At 44.6% G+C, this 27,500-nt stretch overlaps 1 protein-coding gene across 1 annotated transcript in view; it reads right to left on the minus strand.

The window, feature by feature from the left end:
• The window catches only part of nr3c2 (nuclear receptor subfamily 3, group C, member 2), a 68,207-nt gene extending 44,286 nt beyond the window's left edge, over positions 1 to 23,921 (minus strand). Inside the window, exons 1-2 of the mRNA XM_030350983.1 lie at positions 23,487 to 23,921; positions 20,391 to 22,244 (exon numbers count right to left, since the gene is read on the minus strand). Coding sequence (XP_030206843.1) covers positions 20,391 to 22,225 — 1,835 coding nt within the window. The 5' untranslated portion in view covers positions 22,226 to 22,244; positions 23,487 to 23,921. The remainder of the gene's footprint in view (positions 1 to 20,390; positions 22,245 to 23,486) is intronic.
• Between the last annotated feature and the right edge of the window lie 3,579 nt (positions 23,922 to 27,500).

The following is a 27,500-nucleotide window of genomic DNA, read 5'->3' on the forward strand; positions in this document are numbered from 1 at the left end:
GTTTAGTTTTATTGTACAGAGTTACAGTGTCCTCTCTGAAGTGAACACGAACACCCGGTTAGGCAAGTCTCCGCCCACGAACAAAATATAAAGAAAACATAATCGCTAAGCCAATTGCATGAAGGATGAAGCTCCAAAAAAAATCCCATTTGCCAATCCAAGAGCTCAAGTGAGCCTCTCTCAGTATCGGTAAAACCAGGCATTACCTCAACATGGAGTACAGGAAACGTGCATACATATATATATCCGTCTAGCTCCAGATGGATAGTCTGGCACAGTGAGAAAAAGGTGGAGACAAAGTTGACAGCAGATGGAGTTCCTAACAAATTTGGGAACGGGAGAAAACACGAAATCCCTGAAATATATACTCCTTTTGAATCACAGTACCATTACGAATGCTGATATGAATCACACAAATAACAGGAGGATGTACATGGGCACATTTTCAACTCAACATTTGAACAAAAGACAGAGCACCTGCGACTCAGAAGATTATTCCAGCAAAGCCATTCAACATTTATCTTTTTGAGCAAATATTGAAACATCGTTATTACAGTTGCTCAAAGACATAGCCTTAAACCCTTGTCCCTCTACAACACTTGAGCTTATGCCGCACCATAACAATGATCCAAGCGGAAGAAAGACAGCATTAAGAGTAGATATTTTCAACCTTGCTGTTTAGTATCTCAAACAGAGTACAGATAGCATATGACTGGCTTCTCACCAACAGAAAACAGGCCCGCAGGCAGGAGGCTGTGCAGGCAGGATAGAGGAGCGACTAGGGTGGTCGAATCATGTTGGAAAAGTACTGAAAAGTACTAAGATGGCGAACCTCTGCTTGCTCTATAATGAGATGTTTCTGAGCTTTGGTATAGAGTGTGAGTTTAAATTGTGTAGATTGACGTTGCATCTAGTGGGAACAGATGCGGCAGAAATGGAATATAACATTTCGGAATGTTTTCAGAAATTTAATAAGTATAATCCCATTTACATAAGAAAATTGTTGTTTTTTCTTTACCTTATAACAAGTCTTTTATGCCTACAAAGGGAGCTGGTCCTCCCCGCCATGCGCACTGCCTTGTTTCTACACTAGGCTGAACAGACAAACGGCTTTTTGCGTTTTCAACTTACAATCGTGTTTATCAAGGGGAGGGGAGGGATTGGTGGGGGGAAGGGGGTTGTGGTTGTGGATTTGTGGGTGAGTGGGATGTGTCTGTGTATAGGGATGTTTTCCATTTGCGGGAAGAACATAATATAGTCTTATCCATTCATTTGCTATGGCTGTTCTGTTTGACTGCCATAGGAAAAGGAGGTCACACCACAGGTTTGACAAAGTGAAAAGAAAGTGGTGATCAGCAATGTGATATGTTCAAATGCATAGTGTGGAGGTAAACTTAAGGTCTTGAGGCAATCAGATGACAACACATTATTTATGATTAAGGAAAAGTTATAAATAAATCCAATTTTGGCCCTCACTGGAGGGAGGTAAATCTCGAACTGGGTCATACTATAAATACCCGTATGGATTGAGCGTAGTTCCTTGCATTCTAAAACGTGTTTTCCAATTCTTAGCCGAAGGGTAAGCTTCACAGTTCAAGTATATTCGCTATGAGTTGTCATTTAGCCATATCTGATCAGACTATATAGTCTTATTATAAAAAAGGACCTCGGGATAGATACCATGATGAGGTGTCTTGTGACATGGTGATAAGGAGGGGAGGGAGTCCCGTGACACGCTTCTTTTCTAAGCTCAGAAATTTCAGTTACAGTCCACAGAACATTTCTCAGTGGTTTCTATTATTGTTGTTACTTTAGTGAAACGGGAAATCCTAGATAATTACATTAAGATATACATTTAAAAGCGCATTTCATGTACGGAAGTTAAATGTGAAACAAACCAAAAAACTGACCACCACACATCTGCCTAACATCTGGCATAATACTGTGCACCCAAACTTCCATTTGAAATGTGTCAACACTGTTTGGGGTGTTTTAACTGTGAGTAGAGTTAATAGGTGCAACCTAGTCTCGCAAAGCCAGACCAAACTACAGCAAGTAGAATGGTCTGGAGCCACGCTACCTCGAGCCGTCTATCCGTGGGGAAACTGGGCGGGCCTTTTTTTATTTCTTTAAACCAATCACAATCGTCTAGGGCGGGGCTAAGCCCGGGAAGCAGCAGCGGTGTCCATGCAAAATAGAACATCTTTTCTTCCTCAGCAAATGCTGTAAGCAAATCTTTTGCAGTTCTTTGCAATTTTCGACGGAAAGAGCCAAACATGCCAACTTTACAGCGCCGTCAAAGTCCTCTTCAAAACTCGCCAAACTGCCTAGTTACCGAGTTTGAGGGGGAGCACAATACGGGAACGCCAGCAACCGGAAGGGGAGGAGTCGCAGCCAAATCCGACGCTAGGCAATAGACGCTGTCCACTTCCGTTCAGCCAGACTAGGTGTAACCTAACCATATCTCTCTGATAAAAAACGTAATAATCTTTATACTGGTGCAACTAGCTGACCAATCTGACTACTAAATCACAATCATTTATGGACAACAGTCAGTCACAACAAATACTAGGAACAATAATGAATCACATGCCATTCAAGGCTATTTAAATATTCACTAATGTGAATAATGTTTGTGTGTCTGTGGGTGTGTTGGTGTGTGTTCATGTGTATGTGTAGGAGAGAGAGAGAGAGAGTGAGAGAGCAAGCGAGAGAGAAAGACAGAGCGAGTGATTGTCTATCATCGGCATAAGAGGCATAGAGCAGAGCCTACAGAATAGTAAATGACCTATTCATGCCCATGGAAAACAAGCCTAGGGTTCATATATATTATAAAGCTCTGATGGACTCTTCAGTACATCAGGAAACCACCCCCCCCCCCCACCACCCCCACCCCCACCCCCCGCCTGATGTCAAATAGCCACATTCGATGGATGTGACATACACATACGCACAGACAAACACACACACACACACACACACACACACACACACACACACACACACACATACACACACACACATACAAGCATCTGTATTGACTTTTAAGCGATCCCAAGGCCCTCTCACATTTGGAGCTCTGTGATGAGTTAATGAGTCTCAAAGTTGCTGTTTTCCATCCCCCTGCCCCAACCATTCCAGGAGGGGTGTTTTCCTGTCAGAGAAACAGACCCAGATGAAGCCACCTGGAGGACCCCATTGCGAGCAGCCCAGCACTGAGACGTTTTAAACGGCAGCGTTTGAGACACCAGCTCGACGGTGGGAAACAACGCAAACAAAGCGAGGTATCGCGCCCGCGCGCACACGCAACACACACAAAAACAGAATGATATACAGATGAAGGGCAGCGTGTGATACCAGAGCGCTGTGACCTTAATCATCTCGCTCCGGCCTTTATAACATAAACCTCCAGCAATACAACACAAATAATGACTCGGGGTCAGTGGCGAAAATCTAACCAAAACACAGCCCGGCGAGACCCGTTTGGCCGCTTTTGTGTGTGTGTGTGTGTGTGTGTGTGCGTGTGTGTGTGTGTGTGTGTGTGTGTGTGTGTGTGTGTGCGTGCGTGCGTGCGTGCGTGCGTGCGTGCGTGCGTGCGTGCGTGTGTTTGTCAGAGATCTGGGTAATATACTGTAAACGGGCTGAATGATGTGCACAGCCACTTGAGGGCCACGCTGCTGTGTTCTTTGCCTTAGATCCAAGGCGTTGGTTAGGACCTGCCAGGGGATCAGCAGCAGGGTCAGCTGAGGTGGATGACCGCGGCCAACTCACTGGCAGCTCCCCTGGGCGCTCTCCCTCCCTCTACACTGGCCTCAGGGCTGGAGGATATGTGTTTATTGTTGGTCATGGAATTCCGAGGATGTGCAGCCTTGTCACTTTTGCGTCTGTACGTTAAATGACATTATGTTACATTTATTAGGCCGATGCCTTCGTACAAAGCGAATCACAATAAGCGCATTCAACGATGAAGATATAACCCAAAAAGTGCAATAAACATTCAAGTACATCAAATTCAAATAAGCAAAGCAATTGTTTTTGCTCTCTGCCTTTGTTATTCCCAGCCTCACTTGATCCCAGCCTCACATACACACACACACACACACTCAAGTTGTTTTGGATAGAAGTGTTTGCTGAATGACGGAATGCAAACAAATACGGTAGTGGTAGTGGTTGGATTTACAGTATCCTGAGGCATGGGAGGCGTGTAGAGGTGTGCAGGCATCTTTCAGCAGGAAGCCCCTACCTGCCCCTTAATGACAGCTTAATGACAGCTTAATGACAGCGTCTCCTAAGTGGCTTGGTAGTAAATAGCATTATACCGCAAATACCCTGTGATTTCAACTGAAGTTCACCTTAATTGGTTTGGCCATAAAACGCGGTTTGTCGATCGGCTACCTACCTTCCCCTTCTGCGTCGAGCTGTGCACTATAACGGTGTTGTGACCCAAGCGGACCCCTTTCTAGCGTATCAAGAGGCAGCTCTGCGGCTCTGACCTCCAGACTCGTCTCTGCACTCCAGAGACAAATGAGAAAGACAAATCCCCCGAGAGGCAGATTATCTTAAAGGGATCAGCCATGAGCCATGGCCACCTTCACCCAGTAAAGCCTCTGTTGTCCACTTTCTAACAACACTAGGTAGTCGGTGTGTTGCTCTGGGGCTGATAAGCACATGCGCCAGGCCAGAACTGGTGATTGACTGAGAGCTGACAGGAGAGTAGGGAGGATTTGAAGCGAGGTCAGGTGAGGTGAGGTGAGCATTGTCTCTATCAAACCATGCTCTATCGAGGGCTGAACTCGATGTATGTAGTATACATCGAGTTCAGCACATTCAAACACACACATATTCGTACATATCATTCACACGCACACACGCACGCACACACACGCACGCACGCACGCACACGCACGCACACACACACACAAACACACACAAACATGCATATTCAAATACATTCATGAACATAAATTCTCATGCACACGCAGAGATTCACACAATCGCAAACGCATGATAACGCGCACATGTGAACACACACACCCCCCCGTCGTAACGTACATTATTCACGGTTAGCATCCTATTATTGACCTCATATTCAAATTAGACGGATAACCTTTACATTAGGATTTGACAATTTGTATTTGGAGGTTTACCTGTCCTGGAGCTGACACACATGGCCCGAGATCAGCCTCAACACTGTACCATGAGCTAGCATTGCGATCCCCTTGGGCTCTTCATACAAAGACACATGTCCTGCATTGGCAGCCCACCACTGGATGTCCTCCTTGGCATAGTAGCTGTCTGCTGGAGGATAAGGCTTTTTGTGTTTACTGCATTCCAAGTCAATATCTGAGTGGAGGAGATACCAGGCATGTCACTATGACACCACAAGCCTTAGAGATGGGCTCTCGATGGGGACGCCATGACACAAACCCATGGACTCTGATCAGACGTCACGACCAAGACAAGGCCTCTGGTCAGCAGGGACATGGTGGAGGTAGACGACAGTTCAGGTCCAGAAATGTGCTCTGACGGGCTGTTCTACGCCAAGGTTTTCGTTGTCGTGTCCTTAGCACTGAGCTGGCACATTCTGCCGCTAGCTAAACAACCGCTAACGAAACAATCAGATAGTGTTTGACATAGTATTTGGCAACATAGCATAGGGGAGAGCACTTGGCTAGCAAGACGTCTGGCCTAAAAAACACTTGCTCGCTCGCACACACTAGCACATTCTTACATTAATTATCCATAGATTGCGGTTAGCTCTGCTTATGCCGTAGAATAGACTTTCTGTGAGAAGAAATAAACAAGGGAGCAATATGTATTTGTGCACTTTGATGTCCAAGCAATGTTTCCAAATAATCATCGATGATTTCATAAAGGGCTTCATTTGCCTTTTATTATTTAAGGATGATCAATGGTAGAGTGTGATGACAAGTGTTAAAAGAAGAAAAGGCTGAAATGTAACAGTTCTGGGTGAAAACTCGAAATGCATTCCCCATTCATAGTGTCCACATCTATAGCCACTAGGGTAGCTCATTATAAAGCAAGAAGCAGGCCTTAAAAAGGTCAAATGTACGATTCTGACATTCTAACATCACCATTATAAAAATGTCCCACAGATAAGCTTTAAATGGTGAAAAAATCCATACACACATTTAAACGGCATAAAGGAACCAACACATACACATGCACGCAGGTCCACAAAGCATGCATGTTCATTTACTTGTACATTCACATGTCACACGTGCACACACACACGCGCACATACACACACACGCACGCACGCACGCACGCACGCACGCACGCACGCACGCACACACACACACACACACACACACACACACACACACACACACACACACACACACACACACACACACACACACACACACACACACACACACACACACAAGCAATGCTAAAACTAAATGTGTCTTTGTGCAGTGACCTTTTTCGGATGCACTGTGTTCGCGTCCAGAGGATTACGGGCCCAGATGGCCATTGGACGAACAATGCCACACCTGCTGAGGGACATGGTGCAATCAGATCTCCCAGAAACAGAGAATAAATGAAGAATATGTACTGGTGGTAATCAATGGACAATATATGTGCTCACCTGTCCAAAGTCAAATCGCCTGGAAGTAATATGACTAAGCTAACTAAATAATGTCAACTATACGAGATATGAGTCTCGGAAATAGTATGCATCTGGACAGAGCAATCACGTATATTCCGTTAGTGTTAGCCTTTATTTACTATGTTACAAATGTTAATTGATTGATGAAATGTTATTTAAAGCACTGCGGTATTTCAAATATTGTTTTCGGAACTTAAGAGATATGAATACAGTCAAAGCATCTTGAGACTGAGCCCACTGTCAGTTTTTCCCTTTTGTCCCATCTATCAACGGTTGTTATAGACTCATCAGACTCCCTATACTTCTTCATAACAAGTAAAAGCGGTGATTTGTGTTCAATTTGAGCAAAAACAACAAGTAGGCCCATTAGAATCCATTACGATGACATTCTACGCAACTTAGCAAAACCTATCTTTTGTGAACAAAAAACAGCTCAACGTTAACCCCTCTAGATCTCCATTTCTCTCTCTCCGTGGAACATGACTCAAATCGCAGCAAATCGACGAGTCATTCACCCTCCATCTTAGTTTTTTCTGTTTTATTTCTACCACTGCCGCCAACTCTTTACTCTGGCCTTTGAGATATCTCACCCTAGTTGCCACTCTTCCTCCATCTCAGACCTGCAACATCTGAATCCTGTCCTTCGACAACCAAAAAGATAAATAAATATATATTTATATCTGATCGACACTCACAATCGGCGTTGTGACAGCATTCACCCTCTACCCAAGGAGAAGGACGTTTTTTGTAGAGGAAACTGTTGCTCTTGGCCCCCTGCCATCCACCATCAATCTGAAATAATAGCATCAGCGTTGATTTAATAGAGCTAGCGTCGCTACTGTCACAAAGATGACACAATGCGCCGCGATGCTACAAGCTATATTTATTAGCTCCTCTCCGGAATACTACCGTGTCTGCTAAAGGGGAAACTGTCGCCATTTTTCAATAAAATTATCAGAAGGAGCACTTGGTTAGCAAATAATGAATGCAATAAGCGAGCAAAAAGTGAACTTGTTCTGTCTGGTAAAGTCTTTCTATTTTTATGCGAGGGGGAGGTTATCCAAAGCCGGGCCCGTAGCTGGACTAGCGTGACCCTACATAAAGCCGTTGCTCCCTGGCCCCGCTCCTCAATGCATTACCTCCCGTGTTTCTGCGGCACTGAAATCAATGGGCACACTTAAGAGCAGCTTTGTGTGAAGGAGACAGGGTATTTTTTTAGCCAGAGACGAGCTGAGGTAGAAAGTTAATTTGATGTGCTCACAAGGTCAGCAGTGTTTGTGAAGGTAACTTTGTCTTGCCTCTCTCTCTCTGTCGCCACGTTTTTCCCCTTTGCGCTTCAACACAGGCCTATAGGATCACATTGTGCGCCAGCTAGGACAACCAACCCCACCGTTTTTGTCGAGTTGAATAAAACTGTGTTTTTTTGGGGGAGCTCTGACGTTTTGGGGAGAAGCCAGCCCGACGGTAGAGCATGGGATGTCTATAAATTGTAAATATGGAAATTAACACAAGCTGAAACAAAAGCCCTGCAGTTTCATCCCCCCCCCCCTTCTCTCTCTCCTTCTCTCTCCCTCTCTCTCTCACTCTCTCTCTCTCTCTCTCTCTCTCTCTCTCTCTCTCTCTCTCTCTCTCTCTCTCTCTCTCTCTCTCTCTTTCGTGCTCTCTCTCTTACTCACATGAGCATACAGTATACATGGAGTCATCCCCTTCTCTAATTTTGCCCTCTGGATTCAGGAGCTTTAAAAGCAGTCCTGCGATATCAGTGTCATTTAGAATAAGCGTCTTAAATACAAATATGAATGTAGGCCAATGAGTGGGCAGCCCAGAATCCAATTAGCCATAATGAAAGCAATCTCTGGTAAAACGCAAAAGCAACCATTTCCATACAAAATGATGTTCCCTGCTTTAGAGACATATAAACCCTGCCAGCTATAAATGTAAATATGTATCCATTTTTTTTTACGCAATATCTATAACTCTAAATGCTGTGTATAATATCGATGCATTAAAGTACTCTCTTTAAGCAAACTTTATTTTCTTTTAATGATGGTACATCAGAACACATCGTAATCACTTTTTCCCGACCGGGTGGACATTTCACTGAAGTAATGTAGTATTGCAGTGGTCCTCTGAATGGGCTCTGGTAAATTGTCCTTCTCCCCCACCCCCCACCGGGCCCAAACCTCCAACATGTATTTCACTCTATCTGAAAGCCTCGTACTGCAGTGGGATGCAATGCAGTTTGGTGGAATAAAATATGACTAGAGTGCAGTAAAAAATGTGATTTAGGTCCCCTACGTTTCTCTGTAAAGTCAGTGTTCACGCCAGGGTTGCCTGGCCTTGGCTGATCTCTCAATGGTTCAGGTATATGCTCATGGGTCCCTGAGCAGGCCAGGGCTCATTTGCATAAAGGTAACTCTCTCGTCTCCCTCTCTGTCTCCCTGCTAATAACAATAACATTACTGTGATACCATTGACATATACCTTCCCAATGATGGCCTTTTTTTCACTGGAACACATCACAAATTATATCGTAACAAATATTACTGAACTGCACCTCTCTGACATTGTCAGGTTTCACCTCCGCTTACGGTGGCTTTCCAAGTCAATTTGAACTCTCTATTTCTTTCAAATGTCATCATACTTCCATGTCTTTTGGAGTGAGTCAGGCAAGTTGCAACACATTTAGGCAAACACAAGCATGTGAACATGTGGGGAAGGTAAGCCTGGGTCAGTATCCCAAATCGCTGGCCTCGGGCCAGACTTTGTTTGCCTACTTTCATAACCCCCCCCGCTTCTCCACTCCTGTTGTATTTACTGCTGAAACTGTCTTTTCTCTTCGTTGTTCATTGTCTCTCTCCGCAAGTAAACGTACAATGTTACCTCCAAAGATAAATGTTTTATTTAATTGCTTTGTGTTAGGGCCACTGCCATATCAGTATGACACCATTTACCTTTCCCTCATCCCATTAAGGCATGAGCAATCGAAAGGCATTCACAGATGGCCCGACAGTAATGTGGTTGTGTCGGTCTCTTCAAAACCTCTAAAACAAACATTTCATGACGTGAATTACGAATGACTGCGATATTCAGATGTACTTTCAACCAGTGCTGCAAACCCTCCATTTTGTCCCTGCGAAATCTCTTGATTTCCACTCACTCGTTTAGTATATTGATGCTACTACTTACCCGTGTCACAGTAACCCCAGATATGCTGTGAATACATTCACCCCAATTACATAAACACATAGATATGCACAGCTGCCTGAAACATGCGTCTGCCACTGAATCACTGTAAATGTGCTCTAGTCTAATCAGACACCAATGACCCTCAATCCATCTCACATCCCCCTGGACCGATGGGGTGTGTGGAGGATAGTAAGTCCTTCAGTGTCTGTCACGGCTCTGGGAATAGATCAGAGATATCTCATGCAAAGTCATATAGAAGAGTATATGAGACTCACATTACACCCATGCACACGCGTACAAGCGCACACGCAGCCACACACACACACACACACACACACACACACACACACACACACATCCACCGCTGGCTTTGACACCGTTTTAGACACTAACTCTATACTTTAACAGTACATATTAAAATATTTAAGAGGTACCTGTTATGGCAGCTATAGCTCTTATTCCTAAACTAAGTCCTAGTTAAACGCCGCAGGCTACCCAGGCATGACCTCGTTGGTAGGTATGCACTGCTTAACCAGGTGCTGAAGACACATCTCTGCTCATTATTTCTGCTGTCCATAAAAGTGAAGCATGAATTTAATGTGTGCCGCTGTGTGTCCTAGTTAAAGGACAGGGATCCCAATGGTAAGTGGCTATATAGATGACCTCCCAAAGGCCAGGACACACACACGCACACACACAGCGAGCCGGTGTGGTGCTGGTGTCATATGAATGAGTGTGTTCTTCTCATGTGACCGCGTCCTACAGATGAACAACCGGTCCACGGGTGGAGGGAAGGTTTCATGAAGGTTTCCTCAACCTTCATCAGCCCCAGCACCACCCGACCAAAACCCCCGCCATCATCATCACCAACCCCGCCCCCCCCCCCCCCCTATCATAACCAACTTCCCAACACCACCTTCACTTCCTACACTCCTACCACCATCGACAGCCCCGAATCACCACCACCCCCTCCACATCCACATCCACCCCACCAACACCACATCTACCGCCATCGCCACCCCCCCCCCCCCATCACCACATCACCACCACCACACCTGAACCCCCAGCAACACCACTTCCACTACCACCACTACCCCCCGTACCCCATCAGCAACACCACCTCCTCCTCAACCACACAGGCTGACGCCATCATCATCACTTTCTCTGCTCCATTTTCCCCCCCGGGATACAAACAGTGGGATTGGAGTACGACAAAACCCTCCGCACAGTGCACCACCTCCCTCAACCTGCCGGTGGCCAAACTGAAGCAGATGGAGGACCTCCAGAGACACACCTACATATCTGGCCTCCTCTGGGCGTGCCGGAAAAAACTGAAGAAGAAACAACCAACCTCAAGGTGTATATCAGATGCCGGGACAGGAATGTTTTTCGGGGTTTGATTCATCATCCCTCTGGAATGAAGGGAGTCCTTGCTTCCCTGTATACCCAAGTCATAACACACTGGAAAACATTCACCTTCGACTCCAGCGATACAAACCGAGGAGCTCTCGGCTCCTCGCACAACTTCTGCGCCGAAACTGTCGGAAGGGGATACAAAGATCGCTTTTCCCAGAATCCCCATGGTAGGATTGCGTCACCGTTGTTTATTTTCCGACATGAAGATATGAATGGAACATGGTAGAGGTTTTTTTTATATGGCTACTGAGGCTTCTTTTGGGTCGGCTCCCAAGTTCACAACGCGACTACTTTAAGCCGGTAAGCCTGGCGGTGGCAGGCATCGGCGACTATAGTTGTGAATGAAAACCGAATGTTTGCTATGCAAAGTTGGTTTTCATATCCCACATAAATTAAACATTTGAGAGCTCCTAATCTGTGTTCTTAGTGTCTATGCTGCTTAAAACCAAACATAAAAAATTTGCTGTTCCTTTAGAGTGTGGAAACAAGGGATATATGTTCAATGTCTCCAGAACATGGAGGACACATCGGGTTCTCCGCCCAGGAATAGGCCCCAGGCATGCACAATCTTGATAATGCAAATCTCGATATTTATGTATATACTTTCTCTCTCTCTCTCTCTCTCTCTCTCTCTCTCTCTCTCTCTCTCTATATATATATATATATATATATATATATATATATATATCTCAGGTCAGATTGGATATAGAGTACTATAGATATAGAGCAGAGGAATATCCTAAAGTCATTGTAAAGTCATGTCAGGCATCAACAGTTCTTCCCACAGACCCAGACATGTATGCATGTGCACACACACACACATACACACACACACACACACACACACACACACACACACACAAACACACACACACACACACACACACACACACACACACACACACACACACACACACACACACACACACACACACACACACACACACACACAAACACACACACAGACAGACACACACACACACACAATCTGCGACTGGAAAACCATAACAGCAGCATTAATTAAGGGACATGGTCGATGCCAAATCGGCATCTTGCTGGATTTGCTGTTTGCGAGACTTTTTTTTTTTTATTCCACACACACTGCTGCTGCTATGTTGGACGCACATGTACTTAATTATCGCTTATTTTGTCTCCTACTGTATAACCGAAATATTGCTTGCTATGTATATTTCACACAAAGGATTTACAGTCCTACCCACTAGGACAAGGTGGGCGTGAGCTATGTTTTTTTCTAATTGTCGACAACCCTCCACTGGAAAAAGGAAAAGAAAGACGGTATTACTCGACAGGCCTGTCCTTCTATTGACTGACAGACAGATGGCAAGTTGAGTCTGTCTAGAAGCTACAGCTAGATTGCTCTGTCACCATCTAAAGTCATCTAGTCTAGCCTAGTCCAAGCAGCAGCCATGACCACCGGTTTGCCTGGCTCTGGCAAATCCAACGTTGTTTACCTGTTCACCAAGGTCTCTTGTTTGTAGTATTTTTTGCAATCCTCTCCAACCATCGTTATTGCTATTTTATTATTTTTCTGCTAGATGGTAAGTGTCCTTGGTTCGCATGAAAAGCGCTATAGAAATAGTTACATAATATATTTATTTTATACAATAAAATAATAAAGTATTTGAAAGAAAATATTTTCACCTGCTGGAACAGCATTCCAATACCAAAATATACTTTATGGTATTACTTATTTTTCCATCTTGTATGAAATGTTCACTTGAATACCACTCACCCGCACCCGGTGGAAAAAGATCACAGATCTTTCTAAAGATCACAATTACTGTAAATTTTATTAGATGGATCAACTTACGTTTTTTTAGGAATCAAATCATTTTTGATATTCTAAAAGGCCGAGACAATCCTCGCCCTAGTCAGAGTACATATCCCACTGGGCCTGAAACGCCCAGGACTATTATCTAAATGATCTCAATCAGCATGTTACAAAAATAATATCAGTCCTTGTTGTGTTTACAGGAATATATTATGACGTAAATTCCCAGTATTAACCAGCAGGGCAGCAATCAAAACTTCCACAGGTTTCCAAAAGTTTTTCTTTTTCACAAACAACTTATTATGAAAGCACTGGATCAACTCCCTGGATGCTTAGCGCCATAGTGTGCGAGAGTATCTTGAGTGCGCACGTGGATTTCCGAAGAGGCCGGTCACAGTGTTGTTGCTCTTGGCAAAGAATTACGAGAGAATTGCGGAGAAATCTGCCGGATTTCTGGGGCCCATTAATAGCCATTTTATGAAATCCTTGTGTGCCAATACATTCATACAGTCACACCGGCATGCACACACACACACACACACACACACACACACACACACACACACACACACACACACACACACACACACACACACACACACACACAAACACACACACACATACGTTTATCCAAAACAACTGAGAGTGAATTCAGATTTCATTAACGGTACATGGTAGAGGTACGGTAATCTTGCTCAAGGACCCCGATAGTGAGACATTGGGGATTGAACTCAATGCCTTTTAGCCGGGAACACCCTAGCCATTAAACCATCCTGCCCCACAAGCATACATGTTCTAAACGGTACAGCGTGTGTGAGCGTGTTTGTGCCGTGTCTGTGAGGACCACAGGAGTGTGTTGAACTTGAGCCTGTGGTGGTCCGCAGAGCTCCGGTAGCAAGGTGTTCTGCAGTGGGGCGGCGGAGGGAGAGAGAGACCTCTTCACCTGTACTCATGAAAACCACAGGGTGTGACCATGTAATGTTGAGGGAGTCATCAACTCCCCCTGCACACACACACACACACACACACACACACACACACACACACACACACACACACACACATACACACACACACACACACACTCACTCACTCACTCACACACACTCACACACACACACACACATACACACACACACACACACACATACACGCACACACACACTCACACACACACACTCACTCACTCACTCACACACACTCACACACACACACACACATACACACACACACACACACATACATATACACACACACACACACACACACACACACACACGCACACAAACACACACACGCACACAAACACACATAAGCTTGCAGACACAAACCCACACACATGCACACACAAACACACACAGACAGGCACACACAGATGCAGACGCACACACAGGCCTGACCTACTTGCCTCTTAAGCCAAACAATTAACATTTTTTCAAGAGTTTTCTTTATGGCATCCATTTCCACTTCCCTTCCACAGGCGGCCATGCCAGGCAAACAGTGGGCTTCAAGCATAAGCAGTTTGGCATGAACACTTGAACCAACTCCAGTTAAACATGAATAATCAAGGCATGCCTTGTTCGCTCGGTCAAGCACGTCAGAATGCAAGCACAGGACAACAGACACAGGGACGGGCCAACGAAAGGGACGCTTCCCGGTGCGTTCTCAGCCTTTCAGCCCTTTCAAGAGCTGCTAAATATAGGGTAATTGCTCTAAAATGAACAATGTTCCGGCAATAAATTTGTGTCATCTTGTTAGTTTTCTTTTTCTGTTTTACACTATTTATAGCAGTTGGTGTTGCCATGCCGTGGAGGCATCATTCTATGGTCGATATTCTATGGAAATTATATTTTCAGAAATGATTAGGATACTCCCCCTGTGTGGCTGGCCTTGTAAGTACCTGCTCTCTCACTAAGTGTTTGGTACAATGCAAAGTGGAAAACAGCAAATTACCTATTTCCCACCACTATATTTATGAAAAAAAGAGAAAGAAATAAGCAGGCCATTTGATTACAGCAAGCTGCAGCCTTCGCCTCTGTGGCTGTGGGTCCCGGACCCAGGTTTTTAGGGAGCCAGGTGACTGAAGGCCTGGGCCACCTTCAGGAGCAGGTAACAGAGGGCAACAAGGCAGAGCACTGCCAGGATCGAGGCTGAGCTGCTGAAAACCTGGCCCGCCATCACCTGACAGCATTTCAGGAAGAGCTTCTAGGGAGCAGGACAATAAAGGCTTTGAAATTCCAAGAAGCTCTGGCAAAGCAGATACCGTTTTAGTTTCAGTAGGCCAAGCATGGGAGTTGATGCTAATGTTGTTGTTGAGGTTGGTGTGAGCGTATGTGTGCGTGCGTGTGTGTATCAAAGATCAGCATCAGTTAATGAATAGCCCATCGATATTATTAATGATTATTATCAAAGATAATCATTCATATTATATTTATTGAGTTGTAGTAGTACTAGTTCATTGAGAAATGCCTTTGATGATGTAGTAGATTGGAGTTAATTAATGGCTAAAAATTATATCGTGGCATCTATTATTTGCTAACAAAGCAATAAAAGTACACATGCATCGACCTTACCACAATTGATGATTTAGGCACTGCGATCGTTATGTATTCATAGACTGAGTGTTAAAAACAATTACCTAATGCCCTAACCATAACAGCTGGACAACAGCTGCCTGGTTTGAGATGGACTTAAGACTGCGTGAGAAGAGACAGAAAGACTGCATTTATCCTTGAAAATGTACCAGAGTATTCTACACACCTACAGCCTTTTGAAATCCTGTGGATCACCCCTCTACAAGTAGATAAAAGAGCTCAACTAGGATCGGGACATTCATAACATGAAAGCCGCCAGAGAAATTATCTTTCTCTGATTTAATATACTCTTATCAGTTTTACTGCAAAGGCACATGTGAAAAAACAGCCAGTTCTAGTATGACTAACCCTAGTACACAATCCTCTGCAATCTTTAAGGTCTTTCCTCCTTCCTCAACCCCGCCCTTATACCCTGCCCACGAGGCCGACGTCTTCCCCTCAAACGCCCCTGTCCAGAAGCCCACCGCCTCAGCTCGCTGTCACCACTGTTGTTGTGGTGTTGTGTGTCTTTTCTGTCGGGAAGGAACTCACAATGTACTGGGGGGGTGCGGGGCCGGGGCGCCCAACGTGCCACCGGGCGGAGGGATTTAATCAGGTATTAGCATCCAGCAGCGTCTGAATTAATCACATAATTTCCATCCATTCGTTTAGTGCAGGGACATACAATTAAATCATTATCGTTGTTCTCTCAGGAGTATGCCTTTTGGTCCATCTGCGGAACATTGAGCGTTGGCTGGAGTCCAGTGGCAGCCAGGCATTCTCTCTCTGGGTAGAGTGGTGTCTCTGGTGCGGCGCATAAAGGACAGGAGCTGGAGCAACAGGCTCCCAGCGAAAGAGGGCGAAAATAAAACCGGTACGGACGAAAAAAACAATTAGATCAACCGCCGAGAGCAAATCTGGCGAGGAGGTAATAATACAGGAGAAGGGATCAGCGAAGAAAGGCAAGAAAAGAAGAAGGAAGTCATTTGGGTGTTTAAGAGAAAACACCCGACAGATTTTGTTGAATTGGAATGAAAGCAAATCACCCCCCGCACAAAAGTGTGGGGGTGGGGGAGGACATTAAGGCAGTGTTCACTGGAGGTCATCGGGTTTGTATTTGGTAAATAATATAATAGAAAAGCTTAAGCGGATTTACCCCAAAAAGAGGGAGAATTTTTTAACTGAAGCGATTAATTTCAGGATCGCCTCAGGATAACTTGAATATGGTTCAAAGAGATTGGGAAATGTTTTCCTTTTAAAGAATTTGGACGGCAAGTAATAACAATACAGTATTCAGATGTCGGTTGGCCTTTCATTCCCGCATAACAACAGCAATCTCATGTAGTTAATGTATGCATACAGTACTGTACTTTAGCTATTCCTAATAGATTCAGAGTGTTGGTCACAAGATCATCTTTAATTGATTTGCTGTGTTTGAGAACCAAGGTCCAAGTATGTCTGAAAACACGGCACTTCAGTTTCGTGTGAGTCGATTCCCAAAGTTAAATCAATCCAAGAAAAAGATAAAAATCTTCTGTGATGCCCTTTTAATAAAAAAGAAAAACGTTTAGAGGAAATGAAGACAACTGCACCAGAGGCCTTTTTTCCCCAAAGTTCCTCCATGGCTTTGCTGCAACACTTGGTGCACCATGGTGACGGATGAATTTAAGTTAACTGCTTATTTTCAGCGACATATCTTTGCTTTAACCCATTTAAAAGAGCAGTACATTAGGATATCATTTAGAAATTACTCAACAGGGATTAGTATAAAACGGATGGAAAACATTATTCCTATTAGTTTAACTTCGCCAATGGTTTCAGAAAATAAAGATATGCTTTAATGTATGCCTTGAACTCACAGAATTTCTTTTAGCACACACCCCTGGTGAATCCTATTGGTATGGAATACAGATAGCTCTTGTAAGCAAATCCATGTCCACGTTTGGCTTGATCAAACAAATTAAAACGCAAACATAGCCTGACCTAGAAAAAGCGAACTACGTAACAAATTGCTGCATACAACATTTATGATAAGGAGGCAGTTGCTAAAGTTTTCAGTGCCACAGAAAAAAGAGAACCAGATTGCATGAAGACGAGGAAGACTTATAAGTGTAAAAATATATATTTTGAGCCATCCTAACGATTAAAAAATCGAGTTTTCTTAAAGGCTGCTGGTCTACTGGACATTGTATTCAAAAGCAGTGGAAGAGGCCAAAACCATTTGATGGTGTGACAGTGGTGTGTGTATTGAAATGGTTTCTCAAGTTTTCCCTGTTGACCTATTTCTAAAGAAGTGACGCGGGTCCAGAGGGCCACAGCTTCCTTAAATAATGTTCTCCAAGGCTAATGCAACTTTTTAAATGAACTTCACTGCAAAAGCCCAGGTGAATATACACAACAGGTAGGTAATCACATGGCACACTTAAGTGCATGTCAGTGTGTGTGTGTGTGTGTGTGTGTGTGTGTGTGTGTGTGTGTGTGTGTGTGTGTGTGTGTGTGTGTGTGTGTGTGTGTGTGTGTGTGTGTGTGTGTGTGTGTGGTCTCATTAGGACCTGGGTTGGCAGTGACTCTCCCAACGTTGCCTTAGCTGCTACCATATGGGCATCGCTTCTCTCTGGGTACAAGCTTTGTTACACCTGACACATACACACTGAGCCAGTGTACACATCCCCTTAAATACACAGAAGACACCAGTCAACTTCACATAACAAGGACCAGAGAGATGTCTGTGGGTGCACACGGCAGATAGCGATACTGTACACCACTAATGCCGCCAGGATTAAAATCATGGGCGGTGCCAATGTAATTATGTGAATGGAGCAAATTATTTAAGAGTGAGATAGTGATTGTATTGATTTAGTCATGACAATGGCCTAAAGTAATCATGATTGTTATGATAATAACTGAGAGATAATAGCTGAGAGATCCTCTCCTCCATTAGTCAAATAAATTCTATAACAAACCACAATCTATTTACATTGCAGCTGTACCAGACCGATGTACGAACAACTCTACCAGGGCACTGTGCAACACTACTGTAGCGGTCAAATTGACCAGACAACTCTACAAAAACAACTTTACCAGGCAACTGTACCAGACTACTGTACCAGGGAACTGTGCCAGGGAACTGTACCAGACTACTGTACCAGGGAACTGTACCAGGGAACTGTACCAGACTACTGTACCAGGGAACTGTACCAGGGAACTGTACCAGGGAACTGTACCAGACTACTGTACCAGGGAACTGTACCAGGGAACTGTACCAGACTACTGTACCAGACTACTGTACCAGGGAACTGTACCAGACTACTGTACCAGGGAACTGTACCAGGGAACTGTACCAGACAACTATGCCACACTACTGTACCAGTCAACTTTTACCCCACATCTGTATTGGGCCAGTCTAATGGATCACTGTACTGAACCACTGTACTGGGTCACTGTATTTGACCACGGTACCAGACCACTTTACCGGGCCACTTTACCAGAGCACTGTAATTCAACACTGGACAAGAAGCATTCTACCAGACTGAGTAGTGGACAAAGCAGGTGCTTCTGTTCTGCTGTGTTGAGCTATGATTGGCTAAGTCAGTGTTTTGAATCTCATTGGCATGACAACGGGGAGCAGCAGTGTTTAATGCGTTGTTATGGATAGACATGGTAACTCTTTCACTGTTTCAAAAGTAACTGAGGTCCCATGAGAATACATTTTTTTCTTATTGTCTTGTCTCATATGAATGATAAGAAAAAGATTTCAAACGATTAAAAAAATATAGCTGTTTTTTTCTCCTTGCACAACTTGTATAAAGGGACTTGTGTATATAAGTGTCAATATTACATTTATTTGCTAATAAACAACAGGCACTGTTAAAATAAAGCATTATGTAACTGCTTTCAACAATATTAATCTGTTTCTCCTAGCCTAGTTTATGGCCGCTCTATTGACTTTAATTCATCCTGTTGATAATAGTAAATCCATAATTCTTTCAACTTCGGGCGCAGAATGTTGTTAAATCGCCAAAACAATTGTCCCAAATGTTTTCTTGACATGTTAGCTGCTATCACCTCTTATTTCCATTTGGATCGGGCTCCCCATCCTGACCAAAGAAACTGTTTATTTAATCAGTTTGGTAACACGAGATTGTAATCAATCATTTCTAATTCATGATACTTCCCAATAATAGAACAGGGAGATTCAGTTAAAATATACTACACTGACTACATGTGTACATGTGTTGCACAATTTTGAAACTAGACCTTATGTTTATATGAAAACCTTTTGTGTTGTTGTGCATACACTGACGACTGATAAGGAGGAAACTTTGCCTTTCTGTGAGGCAGAGGGTGAAGCAGAGCGCGGCGTCAGCAAAGATGGTGTTGTTGTGGTCACATGTTGCACTTGTACTGTAACAATGACCTGGACTACATTTACTAAGTTCCTGGTCCCCCGGCCAGCTTCACACTGGCTTCATCCCAAGCCCTGCTGTGACTGTTGTTACATTGCACTTCTCAAATGCTCTTAGTTCCTCGCTCACTCTCTTGTTTGTAGCTACAGGCGCTCCTTTCACCCAGAGCCTTGGGTATTCTCAAATATAATTACAGAAATCTGCACCGCAAAAAAAACTCAATACATATACTCATTAACCTTAGCTAAATTAAACAAACCATAACACAGACTGGTTTTACATCAGGGACAATTGAACAAAATTGTTCAGGGAAAATACGTTGCCAAAATACAGTGTCAAAGAGGGAACACAAGTTGACGGCATTAGCCTACATAACCTACCTTGACATGTTGTCCACGATGCATCCCTGCCCCAGGTAGCCCTCTCCCCTGGCTGACATCGCACCCTGGGCCATGCCTGGCCGAGACTTCCACGATTCCATTAGCGCTGTTACGGGGGAAATGAGGTTCAACAAAGGATTGGACTGGTCCCTTACATCATTCCGCCCAAAAGACATTGTTCCTTGTGCTCCGACCTGGTAGTGGAACGAGTGTCCACCTGAATTAACCCCAACAATGGCCGACGGGGTCATGCCGCTGTTTTCTTGGTAATAGCTCCCATCAATGGACTCCTGCTTAACACCTTTAGACAGTACATTGTTGAGGAAACCTTCGGATTCATAGTTGCCATTCATGGAGGAGATGGGGGGTCCTAAAATACCGGAAAGACTGTATTCGTCTATGTTATTCCTCAGGGATAAATAGGTTGTCTCCGATGCGGGGAAGAGGCCCAGAGATCGAGGCTGCTCGTTGTACAGTGGCTGATTCATGCAGTCCTCGTCTTTGTTGGGCTCACTTTTTATCTGCGTGATATAGGCTGTACCATTTCCACTGCACTTGGAGCTGCCTAAACACATGCTCCTCAGGTCAGTCCCCGGTTCGTTTTTTATGTACTTCACCATCCCCATGTGATCCAGGCCCACGTTAAAAACCTCCCCGTCGACCATCTCCACCTTGGGGAACTCAAAGTTCTTGAAGTCTGGGTCTTTTGCCAGACCCGCCGCTTCGGGGCTGTTGGTGTCGTTCTGCACCAGCCCCAGTCCACTGGCGGGACTGGACATGGGAAACCCGCCGAATGAGAGGTTTCGCGGGCTGCCGGTCGCCATGGAGCCGCCCGCTGCGGGGCTTGAGATGGACGACCTCACCGTGCAGCTGCCGGCCGTGACGTTACCATTGCTACCGGTTGGGCTCGAAACAGATGACCTCATGTTGCAGGCGCCGCTGCAGGGGGGCGGGGACCTCACACTGCCCATGCTCTGTGGACTGGACATGGGCGACTTCATGACGTTGAGTGGGCTGGTGAGAGGCGGGGATCCCACGGTGCTGGACTCCACTGGGCTACACGTGACGGAATTCCTGCGCTGGATGTGGCCCAGTGTATGCGGGACGGAGGGAGCTTGGCTGAGCGGGCTGCTGATGGAGGAGTGCGCCGGGCCGAAGCACGTGGTGGGACTGGTTGTGGACGACACCATGTTGCTGCTGCTGCCGCCGCCGCCGCCGCCGCCGACGCTGTGGCTGGAGACGGAGCTGGACGTCTGGGGACTGCAGCTGAGAGAGGACACCTGTGAGGAGGCGGAGCTCACCTGCTGAGGCCCGGAGGCAGTGCAGTCTCGAGAGGCAGCGCTGCACTGCGGGAAGCCCAGCGGGGGGCTCTTTGTCAACTTTGTACACTGGTTGCCCTCGAGGGGGCGACCGCACCCTGGGTAGAACTTCCCGGGACTGGTGCTGCCCCCGTGTTGGCTGAAGCCAAAGTCGGCCTCGCGGACCGCATTCATGTACAGGCCCATGGACTCGGCCACAGTCTTGGAAAGCTCCTTAGAGTCCATTTCCTGTTTGCGACTATACAGGGAGTTGTTGAGGAGAGGCAGAACAAAAGGCTGGGCCTGGCTCAGGCGAAGCACCGGGGGCTCCAGCTTCTTGGTGTTGTTCTCCTTACAGTCAGCCGCTGGGCTCCCAGCTGGACAGTTGGTGTTGGCTATGTCCATCAGGATATCGTTGCTGGTTGAAGCGGATTCTTGGGTGCTGCAGCAGTACTCCATGGTACTGGGGATTTGGGGCCACCTGCTCTCGGCTGTGTCGTTTCCATCAAAGTAGATTTTGTGTGTTTTGGTCTCCATCACCACGTCATCGGTTTACCTGATGGGGGCCAAGCGGTGACAGACAAAGAGAAAAAGTCAGGTAAACTGTGAAACAAACATTAGTTGGAGCTTTTGTTGCTGTTGTGACAGGTGTAATAATAAGCGGTTGCCATGAAAGAAGATTACTTAAGAAATGTAATTAGAGTGTGACCACACTCTAAAATAGAAAATAATAGTTATAGGCAGATCCACCAAGCAGCATTTAAGACTACTAAGGAGGGAGATTGAAAAAGAAAAATGCAATACAAGCTGCAGCACAAGTGATACTTTTCCCCCCAACATTTCTGGGAAAAAAAAAATTCGTTTTAGGAATAGATGGCCGTTATCGCTTTACAGGAGCATATATAATAAATCACATTAAGGGAAACGTGTGGCAAGGGTTAAGTGTGTCTGTGACGTAGATGTGTGATTTTGTTTGGATCGCCACCCTTTGTTCCGCTGGATTGGACAGCAGTCAGATAGAACGACACCAACTTCATCATGCTATTCATGGATTGGTCCAAATGCTGTCACTCAATAGTTATTGCTCTTTCAGCCACAACAAATCTGCGACGTTAGTTAAAAGGTTGTTTGGACGCATCGAAAAAAAACTAACTAAAATAAGTAATAACCTACATCATTTCTTTTTTACAACCCTAAGAAGTATAGCCTACTTATTTTATAGGTCACATATCCTAAGGTTATAATAATAGCCTTGGCTATATTTTATCCCCAAGCGTAACTACCCCTGTCAAAGAAATAACTGATGTGCGCAACACAGATGCATGCAACTTTCTTCTGCCCTTGCTTAATAACTTAGTCGTTACCACACATTCAACATCTGCAGTTGTTCTCAATGTGTCAAGGAATATGTGAAAACGTGATAAAAGATAAATGTAATAACCTTGAGCCTTTTAAATCCTTACCCAAAATATGTTCTACATATTAAAACGTCCATATTATTAGCCTACTGTTATTAGCCTATAGCATATCCGTGATCATAATTACTAGTTATCGTGTTATCAGTATTAGCAGGCTATTAATACACGAAGTAAATCAACCAGCTTGCATTAGAGGCTAACCGGTCGCCCAGCCGCGAGCGTTCCCAGTTGAAAGTTACGGATTCTCGAGAGCCCACCGACCTAAGCGACACATGCAGTTGTTACCGTCCTTATAACCGCTATAGTGTTCCCTTCGCCACCTTCCTTCGTATTGTGCGCAGTTTAATTCTTCAAGCAAACATTTTGCACTCTGTCCTTACCTTAATTACGACATTCAGACTTGTCAGGTGGCTGGGTTGCTGGGCAGCAATAATCCAAAGGAGAAAAAAAGACATGCAACCTGGTCAAAAGATATTCCTCCCGGGGCAAGAATGCACTGGTCTACTCTTTCGAGAATATCTACTAGTTTCAGTTTGACAGCTGAGAACATAGACTGCTGCGTATATATATGACTGCTGCTGATTCTCAACTGCAAACCGATGTTCAAAACAGGGCGACAATAGACAGCGACGGATTTGACAACAGAGGCAAGTGGTTTTACACAATGTCCATGATATATAGATAGTTTAATCTCGCCTTTTAGATTAAAATAAAGCCCCTAATAAAACAACGAAGGAGTCGGTCGGACTTGCAGTGAGCGCGACGTCATTCTGTGCACATGGACCCTCCTACTGCAACGAGTGCAATACAAACTCTAAACGGGTCGAGAGCCCATGGTGTAGAGCGGGGAGAGAGGGAGAGAGAGAGAGAGAGAGAGAGAGAGGGAGAGAGAGAGAGAGAGAGAGAGAGAGGGGGGGGGGGGGGGGGGGGGGGCGGAGGGAGGGAGGGGCCATTGCCTAGTTGAAGACTACTGAGCACAGGTAGCCTACACCGTGGGGCTGGACGCGAATATAGGGCACGCTGTTCGATGTAGCAACTATGTTCACCGTCACATTTAGCGTCATGCATTCTCGAGGAATCTGTGCACCACAAAGTAAAGCCGTGAGCGTCTGGAAACCGCTATGGTTATTATCACTTACTGATGATTCGTCTAATGGAAAGATTCATGTTTCGCATGCCTCAATCGTTCATGAAATATTTAACCTATTTTTATAAGCTTGTCCCCTTTTCCAGTTGAAGAAAAGAAAGTGTCACAATCAGAAAATTATCGACTAGGGCCTCTACATTATATCGCCTCCGGAACCTCAGATGATTATAGTTGCAATGGAAGAGTGCTGATTTCAATACGATTCTTTTTCAATGACAAATAATAATGCTGCGATTAAATAGCTTGTTTCTTTAAGTAGTGAAATTAGATCTCAAAGGTTAGTCCATTAATGCTGAAATGTCCCACTAGGTGGTGCTTTACCTCTGTTACAGTTAGGAGAAGAAGAAAGAAGACATCCTACTTAAAATACATGCCCTGCCCTACAATTGGAATTATTAGGCTTTTATTTTGTATCTGAAAAGTATATGAAGTGTATTTATTTTTATACTATGCTGAACTGTATCACTTACTATGTTGAGCTATATTGAAAAAGTAACTTACATTATGATATAGACTTTTTCCCATTGGCCTTTTTTATTGATCAACTGTAAGTCAACGTCATATATTTTAACTTGCAGAGCCATGACAACCAACCTAACCTCAATGTTCCCCTCCCTCTGGATGTTTCATCCAAATCTCTTTATTGTGAATGTTTACAACTAGGCCTTCTACTTCTACTGCTATTACTATATAACTACTAATACCACCACTACAACTACTATGACTACTACTAAAGATTCTAATTATACAAATCATACTATTATTGATAATGATAACAATAATAGTGTATTTTTATGAACAATCGTGTAGTTTAATACGATGTTGACAAACCATTCTGATGGTCTATCTATAGTGTGGTCCATCTTGTTGTCTATGTTCTTGTCTATCTTGTTGTCTAACTATCTTGTGGTCTATCTATCTGGTGTTCTATCTATCCTGTGTTCAATCTATGTTGGGCTCTATATATCTTGTTGTATCTATATTCTGGTCTATCTTGTGGTCTATATATCTGGGGGTTTAACTTGTTGTCTAACATCGACAATAGGGAAAGTCACTATAAGTCCTAGAGTTGATTTTTCGTAAGGTTACACCCAGTGTTTGTGTGTTTGTATGATAGCATTGCCAAATGAAGGAAGCTGCAGTCTACTGCACCATGGCATGCACCATGCTGCTAAGGTTTGTCTAGCACCCTAAAAATGAACTTAAGTAATTGAAACCAAGCTATGTACTTTGTTTACCTGTCTCTCTTATTTGTTCTTTCTTTCTTTCTCTCTTTCGTCCGTTCTTTCATTCTTTCTTTCTTTCTTTCTTTCTTTCTTTCTTTTTAAGCCTCATCCCACAGAGTGGTTCCCAGTCTCCTCCCATCCTCACCATCGCCACAACCACCACCCTTCCTCCTCAACCCCCTCCACCACCACTACCACCCCCTCCACCACCAACTTCACCACGACAACCCCCTCCTCCCCCATCTTCACCGCCAGCACCTCCGCCTCCTCACACCCCCATCAGCATGACACATCACAGTCAAATCTCCAATTTCCCATTCCCATGGCGTGTCAGACACAGACGAGAAGTTTTCTGACAGCTTATCCTGTCTCGTATCAAATCAAAATGTTTCCACATTCTTTTTTTTTCTTGAGAGTTTGTACAACAAAAAACTAAACAAAAAAAGAAAAAGGAACAGGAGGGTAGGCTGTGGAATCGAATGCCTCACTTTCAGCCAAACATCCGAATTCTCAGCAAAATCAATAATATTCACGTGGCAGACACTGCAGGTAGCAGATATCCATATACTGTAATGTGGGGGCTCTAAGAATAGATTTTTGGCAAGGCGGGAAAAAAAGATTCCTTTTGGATGAGATGATGACAGTGATTAGATCCAGGCATCTCCTCCCGGTCGGACGGAGGAGGAGAGGACGGTGGTGGAGCAGGAGACAGCTCCACGGACACGACAGAGAGAGAGACGGCGGGAGAGGCAGAGAGAGGGAGAGACATGCATTGTCGCGAGGGGGGGGGGGGGGGGGGGTGCAGGTGAATTGGAGCATGCTAACTCTGAAACAAAACATTCCTCCACAGAGCAGACAAAACTCAGTCTCCTCCACCATGTCTTGTAATTACAGCAGTTGGGTTTCCCTCAGTGGAAACACCGCAATCGTCTTCACGCTTCCTCCAAAGACCCCTTCCGTCATTCACTTTGATGGAGCATAATGGGTTTTCTTTTAAAATACGTATATTCGCCGTATATTTCTCGTGTACTTTCGTCCAAGCCATGCAGTTTTGAAGAGAATGCCGGACTTGCTGCTTCACGCATCATCAAACATCCATGTCCTTCTGTTCAGCTGATTGTGTGAGGCAACGTTGCCCTTCATGTATTCCCATTGTTAGGTAGGATGCAATAGGTATGATGCAAGTGGTTAATAGCTGTAATGGTGGTTTGACTCCCAGCCAAAATGTAATGCACTCAAACCCCAGTGTCTGCAGTTCACCTGTAGGCACCTTAAAGCACCACGCCCAAACCCTACCTGATCCTTAATGACATGTATCTTCGGAGGTCATTTTCGATCAAAGCTTAAATGCTAAATGACTAAAGAGTGACTTAGGACTAATGAACAAAATAAAAATGGTTGCATGCAAGATCTCAGAAACCGCCACACAAACAAACACACAAACAAATAAATCCATCCATCCATGCACATCAGCACACATATACATTAGCCCTCTTAACGATTGGTTGCACCTTGCATTAACCACTGCAGAGCTACGTTCAAGAAGGCCATCTCCAGGCAGGACCTGTGGCCACCATGATTCGCTGAGAAGTCCGCCAGCCACCAGAAAACCCGAGCAGTGGGACAGTAAGACCCTGCCTCACCAGGGTTTAGATCTGGATGTCTGTGTGATTTGAATGACCGATGGTCATTCAAACGCTACGGCGATGGTTTGTTTGAATCTGTGCACTAGGCAAGATGACAAAACGTCCTTGCCCACTGGCCCCGTCTGCTTTCATCCCTGCAGCTTTATAGCAATCCACCTGATTGCTGAGGGGCTGCAGGTGTGTCTGACCAGTCCGATGGGGAGGCTGGTGAATGGAACAGCAAACAAGACAGCAGAGGAAAAACACACACGTAACAAGGTGTTGTTGATTTTGGTTGTTGTTGTTGACTTTTACATTTATTCTACTATATTTTTATTTTAGAATTCGTTATTGTATTCACTTAATGCTAAGCTATCTATCTGCATGTATATCTTT

Source organism: Gadus morhua, chromosome 3 (genome assembly GCF_902167405.1).
Source record: "Gadus morhua chromosome 3, gadMor3.0, whole genome shotgun sequence".
Lineage (NCBI taxonomy): Eukaryota > Metazoa > Chordata > Actinopteri > Gadiformes > Gadidae > Gadus > Gadus morhua.